The 14,963-nt window shown below is 36.0% G+C and overlaps 1 protein-coding gene across 2 annotated transcripts in view; it reads right to left on the reverse strand.

The window, feature by feature from the left end:
- tanc1a (tetratricopeptide repeat, ankyrin repeat and coiled-coil containing 1a) overlaps positions 1 to 14,963 on the reverse strand; it is a 161,150-nt gene that overhangs the window by 134,707 nt on the left and 11,480 nt on the right. For both annotated transcript variants that reach the window (XM_001920196.7, XM_005165845.5), the window contains exon 2: positions 1,447 to 1,557. In XM_001920196.7, the coding sequence (XP_001920231.2) occupies positions 1,447 to 1,510 (64 nt within the window). In that variant the 5' untranslated portion in view covers positions 1,511 to 1,557. The remainder of the gene's footprint in view (positions 1 to 1,446; positions 1,558 to 14,963) is intronic.

The following is a 14,963-nucleotide window of genomic DNA, read 5'->3' on the forward strand; positions in this document are numbered from 1 at the left end:
TAGTTATGGGTGTGTTTTGAGCATAACATGCATTAAACCAATCAGAGTCTCATCTCCAATTCCCTTTAAGAGTAAGTTGTGTCACACCATGGCACATTTGCTATTTACATGGCGGACTTTGCAAGTAGAAAAACTTAATGCTTCACTAGTGAAAAAACAGACCATCTGCAGCGCAAGGATAAAGAATAAGCCTCCTCCATTCAGCCTTTTCACTTTCTCTTTACTACACTTTTACTCCAGAGCAAGGATAAAGAATGAGCCTCCTTCATTCGGCCTTTTCACTTTCTCTTTACTACACTTTTACTCCAGAGCAAGGATAAAGAATGAGCCTCCTTCATTCGGCCTTTTCACTTTCTCTTTACTTCACTTTTACTCTTTACTGCTTTACTTTTGTGGATTAGGAAACAGTGGAAGCTTACTTCACTAAAGATATCCATTCATTAGCCTAAATATTTAATTTCATTCATTAAACACAAAGATGTTTAAAAACTATTTCCTAATTCAGTTCTAATTTCCAGCAATCGAATAAATGAACAATAATAATGAAGTGTGGTCAAAAATCCACACACGTCCTATTCTTATGCCCCATATAGTGACGCATATATACGTCTCCAAAACCCGACAGATGGATAAATCTAAACTTGTTTTTATTAAAACAAATATAAATATAAATATACATATAATAAATAATACTGCAAATAATAATAAACTTTATGCAAATGGCCATGAATAAACTGAAAAAGCCCCCTGGAGATGAAGAAGGCCTTTAGACCAGCATTTCAGTTGGTCAATGGCGCAGTCTATTTAAGATCCTCAAAATAGAAATGCGCCAACAATGTGCTTTAAACTTCCTTTTTAGACCGCCACACCCATAAGCCCATAAAGTGGTGCAAATGGATTTATTATTTAAATAATTTGGTGCAACATGTGAAAATCAGGGTTGTGCTGGTCGCAAAATATCAACAAATCGTGCCAAATACGTCTTGCGCCTTAATTGCATCTTATATGATAGGGCCCAAGGTGTCAATATTGTATATAATTGTAAATAATAAAGACAGAACATTAACAAAAATGACTGAAGACAGACAAAACAACAAATGCTCACACTAATGAGAGTTTGTGCAAATATTTAAAATTGTATAAAAACTTTTTTTTATCTATATTTTAAGTATAAACCTTTTTGCATGACAAATCAGTGTATGAAAAAACTTTTTTGAAGATTATCCTGGCCTTTATTTTAAGTATAATGGAATTCATACGGAAACTAGCACATTTTTTTTTTAAATTACTTTAAATGTAATCCATATGATTACTATAATAATATAGAAGATCTTAAACAATGTACCCCTGCATACCAGCAAATTCCACCACTGCCAACAGCAAAGAAAACTTCAGAAACAGTTAGAGATCTCATTTTTCTTTCTTTTTAGTCTTAAACAAGCTTACCTGCATCTCTTTTGCTAGCTCGTCCTCCTCCCTCTCGACCCTTCTTCAGAACTGCCTTAAACATGGCTCAATTCCCACCTTCGATCTGTGAAGAACTGCAGTCCTTTGTTCCTGCAGAGGCACAAAATTATCGAAGAAAAGGCATGTTTAGAAAAAACAATGCATGGCAACCATTGAAAAGAAAGAAGATCTGGACAATACCACGATTACTTTCGGACAAGCAATTAAAACAAGTCGCCATGAACTTGACAACACAATGGAAAACAAAACTCCCCATTCATTTTCTGTACGTGCGTGTTGCCACCTCGTGACGGGAGGAATAGGTTGATGAAATTCCCACATTCCACGTCTAATTAACACTCTGCTGCCTGGTCTTATAGGCATATAAACAAATAAATAAAGAAACAGAGAGTGCCAGCGTTACCCACACACTGTAAACTGTTGCACGCCAGTCACGCAATCCATTAAATGGGAAATAAAAATACATTTAAGAGCGCAAACTAAGAAGATCCTAGTAGGCAAGAAAAGGTCAGTTGCTATAAACCGCTTGAAATAAGAAGGGAACTAGTGTGCCACTGTCCTTCATAACTCCATTGCATGTGTCCACACGGCAGCTGTCCACACTAACACTTCCCTCAGACAATGAGAGGAAATACCAGCCCGTATAGCAAAGCTCCACTTGATTCTAAAATAGCAGAATGGATCTGTCCACTTATCTTAGTTTCCAGGCTTGCAAGCTGGTCTCACTGTGACAGAGGCTGCTAACAGGCTGTTAGAAATCTGCTAACAGGGAGACACTACAGTAGTCAAAATTTGAAGTGGAGCAAAGTTTTTCAGAATGGGGTACATCATGTAATCGAAAAAAGATTGCGATGTCGATTCGGCCCTACACACGATCTTAATTCAGCTTTTCAATGATTCAGCCAATATTATTTTCAAGGTCAGAAGAGAAGGTGGTCGCATCAAGGCTTCACACTTTTTTATATATGGTGATCACCAACACGGACACCTCTGAATGGTCTTAAAAGTGTCACATACTGTATTTATGAGGTATAATTTACCCAAAAATGTAATTTCTGTCTTAATGTAATGACGTACTCACAGACGCCAAACTTGTTTATTACCAATAGCATGTGTGCGTGTCCGCAAATGATGTCTACATTACTGAACAGAACCTGCATAGGCTGTGAATAACAGGTAATAAAGTTGTAAATAACATTCAGTTTGTTACACAGATCGATCGTTTAAGAGCAGTGCAGGAAGTATGATTTGCATGTATTTTATTTTTTTTTCTCAAAGTGACGGCAGCCATGAAATGAGCGCACTCAGCAGTGAAAGTGAAACCGAAAGCATGCACATTGTTTAAACAAGCACAAACTTTTTCTCACAAAGTGCCAAAATCCAAACTTCATTGAGGCTAGTGGGTTGAAGTTAACTATAGTTTTCATGTATGATTTCCTAATATATTAAATATTATTTAAAAATCACTAGAAAACCTTGCTTTATATTAACTATACAGTATATTTTGTACATTTTATAATGAACCTATTAAAAAAAACACTCATTTAAATCTCATTTGTTGTGTTAAATCTTAAGTGTTGTCCTTGACTTGCTCACCAATGTATTCTGCATCATTCTTTATCAGTTGAGTATTTACATTTTGTGCTTATATTTACATTTTTAAAAAATCAGATTCAATTACAACATTTAATCGAAACATTTCATTTCAGTTTGCTTAATGCTGTAGTTCAGTAATAAAACAAACAAACAAACAAAAGAGTGTCATGTCAAATAAAAACTATGATGCCTGAGTTAAAGGCATTTGCCCCCATCATTATCCCTCTTTTCTCAGATGGGATGGTGGGCCAAATCAAAGGTTACATTGGGCCAACTTTTTACCATCTATTTGAGAAATAAAAATAATAATAGCCTACTCATATTAACACTTGTTTTACATCACCTTACATATCTATTATTTTACAGAAGTGTGAGAAAATCATGATCTTGATTTTAAGCAACAAAAAACAAAAAAATTGTGATTCTCATTTTAGCCAGAATCGAGCAGCCCTTGGTATATGCACAAATAGTTTTTTCAGCCAACGATAAAATTCCGGTGAAAGATCAATGTGACTTTTTTCAATTTCATAAGATTACTTTCACAGCATTGATGTTGTAATGTAATTATTACCCAATCAGTTAAACAGACTTAAGCATTCATTTAGTTGTTCAAGAATAAAACAAGACGTAAGATCGTGTAAATGCAAGAGCAGTCAGTAGCAGCAGGCTAACACAGCTCCATTGAATACACTGGGGTAAAATAAATTTCCATTTTTTAAGACATAGCGATAGAAATGTAGTTTAATGCAGTGCTTCTTGACTGGTCTGAGACACACTTTTATCAAATATCAATCAGGTAGTAAGGATTACTAATTTTTAATGAAAACAGATCTTAAATGTGGCAATTTTGTAATAACATGACAGTAGAAAGTGCTAGAACTGGCTGACTGAAAATTAAAGGCCTGTGTGTATGTACCTCATTGCCTAAGACAAGAATGGTTGTTGTTCAATAGTTTTAGGATAACCTTGATGAGAGGTTTTGATCCTCTTCAATTGTTGACTACTATAGTAAATTCCAGTGTTCTGTTGGAATCCAGCTCTCAATGTCTGACTTTCTCATTGCAAATCAAAGCAAATTCCACTAGAAGACTGACAGTGAATTTCACTGTAGGACATTTCAATATGAATTACACTAAAGACATACTGAATCTGAAGTAGCAATTGATTTTTCCTGCAATATTTTAACATCCACTCGTTTTTTTGCCAGGTTTTTTTCAGGAGTTTGCCGTTTTACATGTTTTAAGGCTGTCTTTAAGTGGTTAAAGACATACTTGCACAATATAATACATGGGTCTGTCGTATCTGTGATTTGTAAAGTAATAATCGCCCTGAAAATGACCTACCACATATTTTGCGGAACATTGAGCTGCTTTGATGAAAGATTACATGTACATATGATCGTATATATACATAGTTTAAGTATACACTTTGCAGAAAAAGAAAGCAGAAAACCAACAAAAGAACAAAAACAAAAAGAAAAAAAAAGAAAAAAAACAAAAAACAAAAACAAAAATAAAAGTTTCTTGTTTTATCCACCCAACCTGGCAAAACAATGGCTTGAACTGTATTCAAGCAAAATCACAGGCTTCAATTAATCACAGAATTCAAACTGTGTAGGGCTGGTAATCTGTACACCACAAATTTGTAAGGGTGCTTTCACACCTAGATGTCTGTTTTGGAACCTGGCGTGTTTGCCACCTTAACTTTGTTCGTATGGGCATACATGAACATTGCACTTAGATCCACGTCACAACAATTAGTCCATGACCGCCTGAATGAGGTGGTCTTGGCTAAGTTGAAACAAACTATGCATAGCTAATAGCCCAATTAATAATCTACAATTATGAACATAATTTTGCGTAGCTTGTCAGTAAATTACAACTATGTATATTAAATGTTGTTTCACCTGAAAGCACTCGCTGGAGACTTTGCTAACAAAATGTGCACATAACTCCCATCGATTAAAAATTTACTACTGTGAAACTGAAATATATTCAATACCACAGTTTCCAAGTTTAAACCTTCTGATAGCACACAAAACCCGCAAAAATTAGAGGACTCCAAAACCAGTTGCTGAATGGCCAGCAGAGTTTAGTATCCCAGATTGTCAGATTTCACAGTAATAGCTTAATTATTCAACCCTAATTAGACATACCTGAATTATCTAACACCAATCGTAAGACTAACTGGCTTAAACGCTTATGATATTCCACTGATACTTTATGATGTAATGCTGATTTGACTGCCAGGTAGAAATCTGTATAGAGCTTGGCTGACTTAGTTCCAAGTAAACTCTTGACTCAAGTAACCTCCTGAAAGCTAAAAGGATGAATGGAACACCCTATTTGCTTTCATTTACTGCAAGTGTGCAATTTGGGATTGGGCCACTAGAAAGTTCCAGGCAAGTGTGATGGAGCTTGTTGAAGCCAAACTCTGCAGGACATTGGCCCTCAAAGAGAAGGACTGGACGAGTCTGTAATTTGCTGCAGAAATTCCAATTATATATTATATTATTATATATTATTATACTAATATTAATTATTTGGTACAGTTACTAAACACACAAGCAAAGTCTGAATAAACTGAATAAAACTTTAAAAATACTGTACCAATAAAAATATCAATACTAAATGCTTTATATAACAGCTAGAGTAGTCAAGATTTGACCTTTCATCCTTTCTTGTCTTGAAAAACTTTTGATACACTTTAAATGTTGACTAGTACTGTATTTAAAAAGTAAAGTAAAATACTGTACACATTTACTGTGAAATCTGACAATCTGGGATATTAATTAGTAACTTTAGGACTAAAATGGAGCCTTTTCGCAAGAACATAATGACACGTTTAATTGTCATCAGCATCTTTTATCCTTAAAAGTTTTAAATATTTTAATTTTTTTTTAAAGTTATGCACTATTATAAATGTAATGTAATGTAATGTGTAATGTTATCGTGTATGGCTGTGCACCCAAAGTGCTTCTTATTAATGAGGGGGGTCTCTCCACTCCACCACCAGTGTGCAGCATCCACTTGGATGATGCAACAGCAGCCTCAGGACAACGACGCCAGTGTGCTCTTCACACACCAGCTATAGGTGTAGTGAAGAGACAGGGATAGAGCCAATTGAGTGGATGGGGGTGATTGGGAGGCCATGATGGTGAATTTAGCAAGAACATAAAGGATAAAGTTGTATTATATCATCTTTGCATCAAATTACAAATAAACTAATTAAAGCCGTGTTTCTAATGCACACTCTATGGGCAAGACAGTAAACGCGATGCTGTTTTCTCCTCTGGCTGTTATCAGTTTCATACTATTTATTTTCCTTTTTCTGAAAGTTTTGATAACTCGTTGAGTTTTTCCTTTTATTATTTGAGCAAATAGGAATGCAAAAAAATTGTTGTACTTCCTCATTCACTTCACTCCAAGTTTACCCAACTATGATGTCGCCTAGGAATGCACTGATCCCAATACTTAAATTGGATATCAGTTTGATACCACTTATTTTTGCTGGATCGGGTATAGGCCAGCTGGTACTGATCCAAATCCGATCTTACGCGTGTGCTAGATTCTGTGTAATTTATAAGCCAACAAAAGCCATGAAGGTAGCCTATTATAAGGCACTAGGAAGTTGTCATGTAGGCCTACAATATCCCAAATGTTCTGAAGCCATTCTACAGTTTAATGTGCAGTATACAGATGAATATTCAAGTGGTTAAATTCATGCTCAGTTCAGTGGTGGGAAGCGCTGAACTGAACATGAATTTAACCACTTGAATATCCTGTCAATCATTCTCAACTCATTCACAAGTTAAGCTGTGTGTCACATTCATGACAACACTAAAAAACTCTCCAAGACTATTTGTTCCTATTAGTATAAATAATCAGTGAACAAATGCATTGAGTTTTGCATTAAATGGGTTAATTTCGACCTTCAACAAGGAGTGTATTGTTGTTTTCTAAATCATGTTGCGCTGTGTCTGTTAAATCAGCAGATCGCATTCGCAACACTGGAGTAGAGAGGGTTATTACCTGCTCTTCACACACAAAGTAGGCCTACCTGAAGTTTGAAATTAGAAAAGGCTCAATAAAACATCGGACAGATCCTCAACGTACTAATTTCTTCTCGTTGTGCTGCTAAGTTTTAAAAGTGTCTGCGGATACCTTAGGACTGCACGTTGTGTCTCAGTGATGCATCAAGCGCTTCATTCAGGCACCGGCTGCGCAGACGAGACATGCGCCGCTCAGTAAAATCATTCTCTCATCCTTCTGAGTGAGTTTATTCTTCAGAGGGGAATACTTTCAGTGCTGCGAATATTTGTTAAAGCTTGGCTAATTGTGGTCAAAGTACTTCATTAAATTAATAAAAGTGAAACTGACGGGTGCAATATGAACCAGTCATGAACAGAAAAGGGAATGTTTATTAAGTAAAACTGGACTCAGACGGTTTAGTTTAGTCTGCGTCAAACCTGCAGGAAAATATCAGGCTTTGCTAAAAAGGCTGGTTAATTTACCAACGATTAGGGTCAATAGTGGTAGCCTATTACAGATTTCAAAGAAAAATCTTAACATTAAAAAAAGGAAACATAAGCTGGACCACAACAGATCAATATCGTAAGGAATGCTTAAATAATGTAGCCTAGTTTACAGCAAGCATCATGTTTTTAGTTAGATTGTGTCATCTGTCATATACAGTAGGCCTATGGGTCTGTAATTTTTACCAAAGAAGATATATTATTTGAGTTTATCACCAGAACTAACTTTTTTTATGCTTATAGGGTATATGCCGAGCTAGTGCTATTCCCATGCTGATACACTTCCGGTGACCTGTTATTGTGAACTTTTTTCCATTTTATACGGTTCCTTATACAGCATCGATGTTGTAATGTCATTAAAATACATCCAGTTAAATGAACTGTAGCATTTATTTAGTTGCTCAAGCGTAAAACGAGACAAAAAGCTGTTTACTCGCACGCGCCCGTCAGAATGGGCAGGCTAACGCAGAAGCTCCATTGAATATACTGGGGTAAAATAAAAGCTCATATTATAAAGATATGACGGGGGAAATGTAATTTAATGCAGTGCTTCTTGCACAATCTGAGACCCACTTTAAATCGGATATCACTCAGCTAGTGGAGATCGCCGATTTTTAAATGCACCAGATTTTGCATTGGTATTCAATTCGCCGGAAGCGCTTAACCCAGGTTACTGGCAAATTAAAAGTCCTATTAGCATGCTTCGGCATATACCACATTGGATCTGTATCGGTTGATTCTCAGAATTTTGGTATCAGGATCAGATTGGTTCCAAAAAAATTGTATCGGTGTGCCTGCTGTTAAGAAACCTGGAAATGTAAAAAGGATCCATGAATGGGTTTAGTATAAACAAAAAGAGACAAAAAAAAAAAAAAACAGCACGAGTTGTGCTTTGTTTTCTGTGCTGTTCCATGAAAGGACTGTGTATGTAGAAGATAAAACAAAAAGAAAGAAAGTAGAGAAATAGAAAGCATTATATTTTAGGAGGTAAAAGACTAAGGAGCTATTAAGAAATGGAGTCTGACTGTTGGTTTGGGCTTAAAAACAGTCACCATCAGCTCTTTTATATGAAGCAACCAATTCTGCTGATTCTTCCCTCAGCCACAGGACCGCCAGCCACAATCAACCAAAAGCAATAAAATCAAAGAACAACAATTGAGTGAAAATGAAACTGTACAACATAAAGGAAATGATTAATTATTCATTAAAGAAGCTAATTACGTCTTATAAATCAGAGGTGTATACTTACAATATTTATTATAATACCTTAGACTGATTAGTTTGCATTCTTTTAAATCTTAAAACTAACTAGCAACCAAGCCTAAAAAGCAGAACACTTTCAATGGATTCAATACTAATTGAATGGATTTGAAAGCAACCACATCCTGTCATTTAGAGACGCGGGTTTTGAAACCTAAGCCTAAAATGACATCATGAAAAACACATCACAGACATTGTGCCCATCCAAAGACCATCTCATTTTCTCATCAGCCATCATTTCCTCTACTTGTATACACACTTGTATGCACATGTGCACCCCAGGACCATGAAATGGTGTAGCGCACACACACACACACACACACACACACACACACACACACACACACACACACACACACACACACACACACACACACACACACACACACACACACACACACACACACACACACACACACACACACACACACACACACACACACGCACACGCACACACACACGCACACACAAACACACACACACACACACAAACACACACACACACACACACACACACATGCGCACACGCGCACAAAAAAATCCAGATCAAGATGCCTAGTTTGTTGGGTCACATACTGTATAGATTTGCAGAGACACTGATGTCACAGAGATGACATCACATAACTAATTCCATATGGATAGTGCTGGATAACAAGGAAAACAAGCCTTATGCCTTAGGGTACTAAAAGTTTATACATTTTTCCTTGATGTTTTTGAGAATTTCACAAACAGACAACACTGTCAAAACAATAGACTTTCGAAGGGCTCCATGTATAAAATATACGTATAAAGTTGTATTATGGATGACAGACTTTTGTAAAGAAAGACAGGAGACACAAACCTATAGGCTGGCTATGTTGTCAAGCATTGATGCGCATACAGTACTTCAAGATCGACATCACAATTCAGACAAAACTACATATACAGATAATGCTACATGTGAGAGTATATTGGTCGATAACCTCTTAAATGTTATTGGCCTAAAATCATGATATATTAATGGTTGATGAATTATAGTTAAGGGATTTGATTAGTGGGTTCTATGTGACACAAAGTGATATTATACACAGCTGATGCATGCTTTAAAAGAGTCGAAGGGAGCACAAGATGTTTGCTGTGTGTTTTTCACTGTGAATATTACATTTAATTAAAGTTTATTTGTGTTATGCTTTTTTAAAACTTACACTACCTGAAAAAAGTATTTTTATCGATCCCAGTTGTAAGAGCAACAAATATTATTTTGACTTCTTGTTAATTATTTAAATAAACGTGTCAAAAGGGAGATTTTTCAATGGTTCATCTGTTGAACTGCATCCCAATCATCACAAATACTGCAGAAGACCTATTGGAACACGCTTGGAGCCAAGATTCTCACAGAAATCAGTCAAGTTTGGTGAAGGAAAAATCATGGTTTTGGTTACATTCAGTATGGGGGCGTGTGAGAGATCTGCAGAATGGATGTCAACATCAACAGTCTGAGCTATCAGGACATTTGTGCTGCCCATTACATTACAAACCACAAGAGAGGGCAAAGTCTTCACCAGGATAGTACTCCTTCTCATACTTCAGCCTCCACATCAAAGTTCCTGAAAGTAAAGAAGGTTCTCCAGGATTGGCCAGCCCAGTCACCAGCTGTGAACATTGTTGAGCATGTATGGGGTAAGATGAAGGAGGATGTATTGAAGATCAATCCAAAGAATCTTGATGAATTCTAGGAGTCCTCATGAATGCTTTCTTTGCCATTCCAGAAGACTTTATTAACAAAGTTATTTGAGTCATTGCAGAGATGTATGGATGCAAGCTCATAGGAGTCATACACAATATTCATTCCAATATTCATTCTTATTCCACTGCAGCATGACTTTATATTCTATACTGTTCATTACTTCTGTTAAGTGACATGACTTTTGTCTAAGCACAGTAAGACCTTACTGTCCTAGTTAAGTAATTAAAAATCAAAGCAAGATCATATTTTATTTTGGTAAAATAAGTGTAATCTAGAGGACTTTGCCTTTCATATAAGCCACTTCTGATAATAAATGATCAACTAGAAGTCAAGTTATTATTTGTTGTTCCTAAAACTTGGATTGGCGGCAAGACTTTTGTTAGGTAATGTATTGTTCTAAGGCAGCTTTACAATGGGGAAGAGTTATTCAATTTTTTTAGGTAGTGCAATAGGATTTATGGTGCATTAATAAGTAAGCATTTGTGTTATATTATTGGGTAATAATAGATAAAAAATTAATAATAAACTTTATTTTTATGTAGCACCTTTAAAAGTAGCATCTCAAGGCCCTTTACAGGCATAACATGCGCAGCATTAAAAGATACATACAGGGATGAATGCAAAAAAAAAAAAGTTATAATAAAAATAATTAAAGACCACATAAAAACAATAATAATAGTAATAGATAAAAAAAATTTAATAAAAGCTACCTTAAAAAAAGGTTAGTTTTAAGAGATTATTTAAAAATACTCAGGGATTCTGCATTATGAATATCAGAGGGTAAAGAGTTCCACAATTTGGACGCCAATGAAGAGAATGCCCGCTCTCCAATGGATTTTATCCGCGTTGAGCAGATAAAAAGACCAGCATCAGACAAACGTAAAGCACATCATGGAGTAAATAAGACTAAAAGTTTAGATAAATATTGTGGTGCAAGACTATTCAAGGCCTTGTACACAAGCATGAGGATTTCAAAAATTATATATTATACAAAGTTGTAGTCATAATTATTAGCCCCCCTAAATTATTAGCTTCCCTGTTTTGTTTTTTTTGTTCCCCAATTTCTGTTTAACAGAGAGAATTTTTTTTCAACACATTTCTAAACATAATTGTTTTAATAACTCATTTCTAATAACTGATATATTTTATCTTTGCCATGATGACAGTAAATAATATTTGACTAAATGTTTTTCAAGACATTTCTATACAGCTTAAAGTCATATTTAAAGGTTTAACTAGGTTAATTATGCTAACTAGGCAGGTAAGAGGTTATTAGGCAAGTTATTGTATAATGATGGCTTGTTCTGTAGACTATAGAAAAAAATACACAGCTTAAAGGGGCTAATAATTTTGACCTTTAAAGGGTTTTTTAAAAAATTAAAAACTGCTTTTATTCTAGCTGAAATAAAACAAATCAGACTTTCTCCAGAAGGAAATAATATAATCAGACATACTGTAAAAATGCTGTTGCTCTGTTAAACATAATGTGGGAAATAATTAAAAAAGAAAACAAAAATCAAAGAGGGGGTAATAATTCTGACTTCAACTGGATGTGTTCTTGTTGTGTCTTAAGAAAGTGTCTGGTGCACTGGTGCAAAGAGGGCATTTCCTACAGGTGGTTTGTCTTGTACACTTACCTGTGGGAAACATACTCAGAATTGAGCAATGTTTTCCCAGAAACATGGGGTGTTTGGTGAATATACAAAGGAGTACTGAATAACTTCTGAAAAATAACTTTTCGTATGGAATACCATTGCCTCATCTCCAGAGGCTTTAATGAAATGGATCAATTAGACACAAATGTATTCATTTATATAATTTATCATCATTAACAGTACAACTTGAAACTTTGAAGCTTAGATGTTTGCAGGGCCCCAAAATGCCATTATACCAATACGGTTTCCAAAGATTTCCATTTTCCAAATGGCTGTGGTTCATTTCATTTTCCACATTATACTCCATGTCTAACAGATCCATGCCAAAACAAAGTAATCTCACTCAGATAGACGAGTTTGATGTCTGTTTCAACATTCACCTCACGTCTACACTGTTGTATGCATGAACAAAATGGCTGAATGTGCGCAGAGACACCCCTAATGTTGAAATTACATTAAAATAACACAAGGATATAGACAGAATGTGGACAGATTTGAGTTTAACACCAAGCACATGCAGGTCGAGCTCTATAAAATGACACCCCTAAGAAATGTTCAGAATGTTCCACCAATGAAAGTCTATTGGTTTTTTTTCCACTGCTAAAATTATTACAAAAAGCAAGCTCAAATTTTGCTTTAACATCAGCTTTTTCATAAACGCAGTCCACCACCACAAGTGACAATATTCTGTTTTCTGTTGAAGAAGCTAAAAAAGGCCCGAGCAAATCAGCCTTGCGCGTGACTGAAAATCAAATTACAGACTCCAGAAAAGTGCATTAGAGCTTTACCATGCTGCGTTTGCCAGAGCTGGAACCAAGCAACTGGAAAGCTCTGGTTTGACCACCACCGGCCCTCCACCGTGAATAAGGTTTTAAGTTGTACTTTCTAGTAATAGCAGGTTTCCGTGGGCCATGACTGCAGCCTAAATGTAAGTTTAATGGGATGAAAGCATAGATATATCAGAGGGTGACGGGGAAAAATAGAGAAAGAAAAGATATAAGGTGGCGACTAGGGTGGATGCTGAGGGATGAAAGCAAAACACGACTAAAATAAGTCCTGAAAACACAGAAAGAGCATGCGTTTGGAAAAACACAGCAGTACATTTGGTCACACAATGCTATCGAGTTACAGTAACAGCTGAATGGGACGTTTTTCATTCAAATGAAAATTCGGAAATACATTCAGTGCGCACATGAACGGCTCATCTTAAGGGTTTCAGAATTGGCAGTGCTCTTTCACTGAGTGGAAAATGAGGACAGCTTTTTCTAAATAGGTTTTATGGCTGAAACCTAAGGGAAAATGGCCTTGTTTCCTTTTATGGACAAGCTGGCCTAAATCTCCTCACTTTACCATTTGAATAAGACATATGACACATGGGGGGAGGGGGAGGGGGGGTGTTTCACTAATGTGTGGCCCTCACATCAAAAGCTGTCAGATTTTCAGGCCTAACAAGAGCAGATTTTTCGACAGAAGGTTACTGGTTTCACGAGCAGTTATGCAAGAACTAGTTTTTTGTGTCCTACACTTGTCAGATGCACTCATCTCCACTGAAAGTAGTAGAAAATGGGGGTGTCAAGATCATATATTTTCAAAAAAGTTCATTAAGATTCTTTGTATTCATCTTTAATGCCTCCTCCTTCATCCTACTCCGGACATGCTCAATAATGTTCATAACTGGTGACTGGGCTGGCCAATCCTGGAGCTCCTTATTTGCTTCCAGGAACTTTGATGTAAAGACTGAGGTATGAGAAGGAGCGCTATCCTGCTGAAGAATTTGCCCTCTCCTGTGGTTTGTAATATAATGGGCAGCACAAATGTCTTGATGACCTCAGGCTGTTGATGTTGCAATCCACTCTGCAGATCTCTCGCACGGCCCATACTGAATGTAATTTCAAACCATGATTTTTCCTTTACCAAAATTGACTGATTTCTATGATAATATTGGGTCCATGTTGGTTCCAGTAGGTCTTCTGCAGTATTGGACGTTGAACGGATGATTTAAGGCAAAATTCTACCTTCTGCCAATTTTCCAAATGATCAACTAGAAGTCAAGTATTATTTGGTGCTCTTACAACTGAGATCTATGAAAATACTTTTGTCAGGTAGTGTATTTAAATGCATGTTCTTTCTGTGGACAGCTTTCCCTGTCAAACAAATATAAACTAAATACTAAAAATAAGCTGTAAATAGTACTTTTATACCCACTTAAAGCAGGCTTTGAACCATTGCTAGATGGGCGCTCCAACAAGGATGCTAGAACTCTGTCTCGCTCATTACGATAATAAAATGTAAACAGTGGAATGAAAATTACCAGCAGCTAAAGTAAATTTGTCAGTCGTCTTTACAGTGTCGAGGTGAGTAGTGATTAACAAAAGCCATGTGGCTCAATTATTGAATTTTCCAAAAGATCAAAAGCAAATAACTTTGTCAATTAGTCTCGCTAACATCAATGACATACACACTACAGCATATCCATTTTACTTTTAATTTCTATAGTGAAAAGCTATCAAAACAAACACATTTCTGCCCGTTTTAGGATTTAGATCATCAATGAGCAACTAAAAAATAATGCTAGATTATGGCAAATATTTTAGGAATGCTAATCCTTCAAAAGTGAATGTGTGAAATGCATAAAATTGTGCCTTTCACCTTCATTTATAACAAGTTACAATCTAAAAACACTGGTAGTTCTAATAAACACTGTAGTTTGCTTTGAATGTAATAA

This window comes from Danio rerio, chromosome 6 (assembly GCF_049306965.1).
Source record: "Danio rerio strain Tuebingen ecotype United States chromosome 6, GRCz12tu, whole genome shotgun sequence".
NCBI classification, from domain to species: Eukaryota; Metazoa; Chordata; class Actinopteri; order Cypriniformes; family Danionidae; genus Danio; species Danio rerio.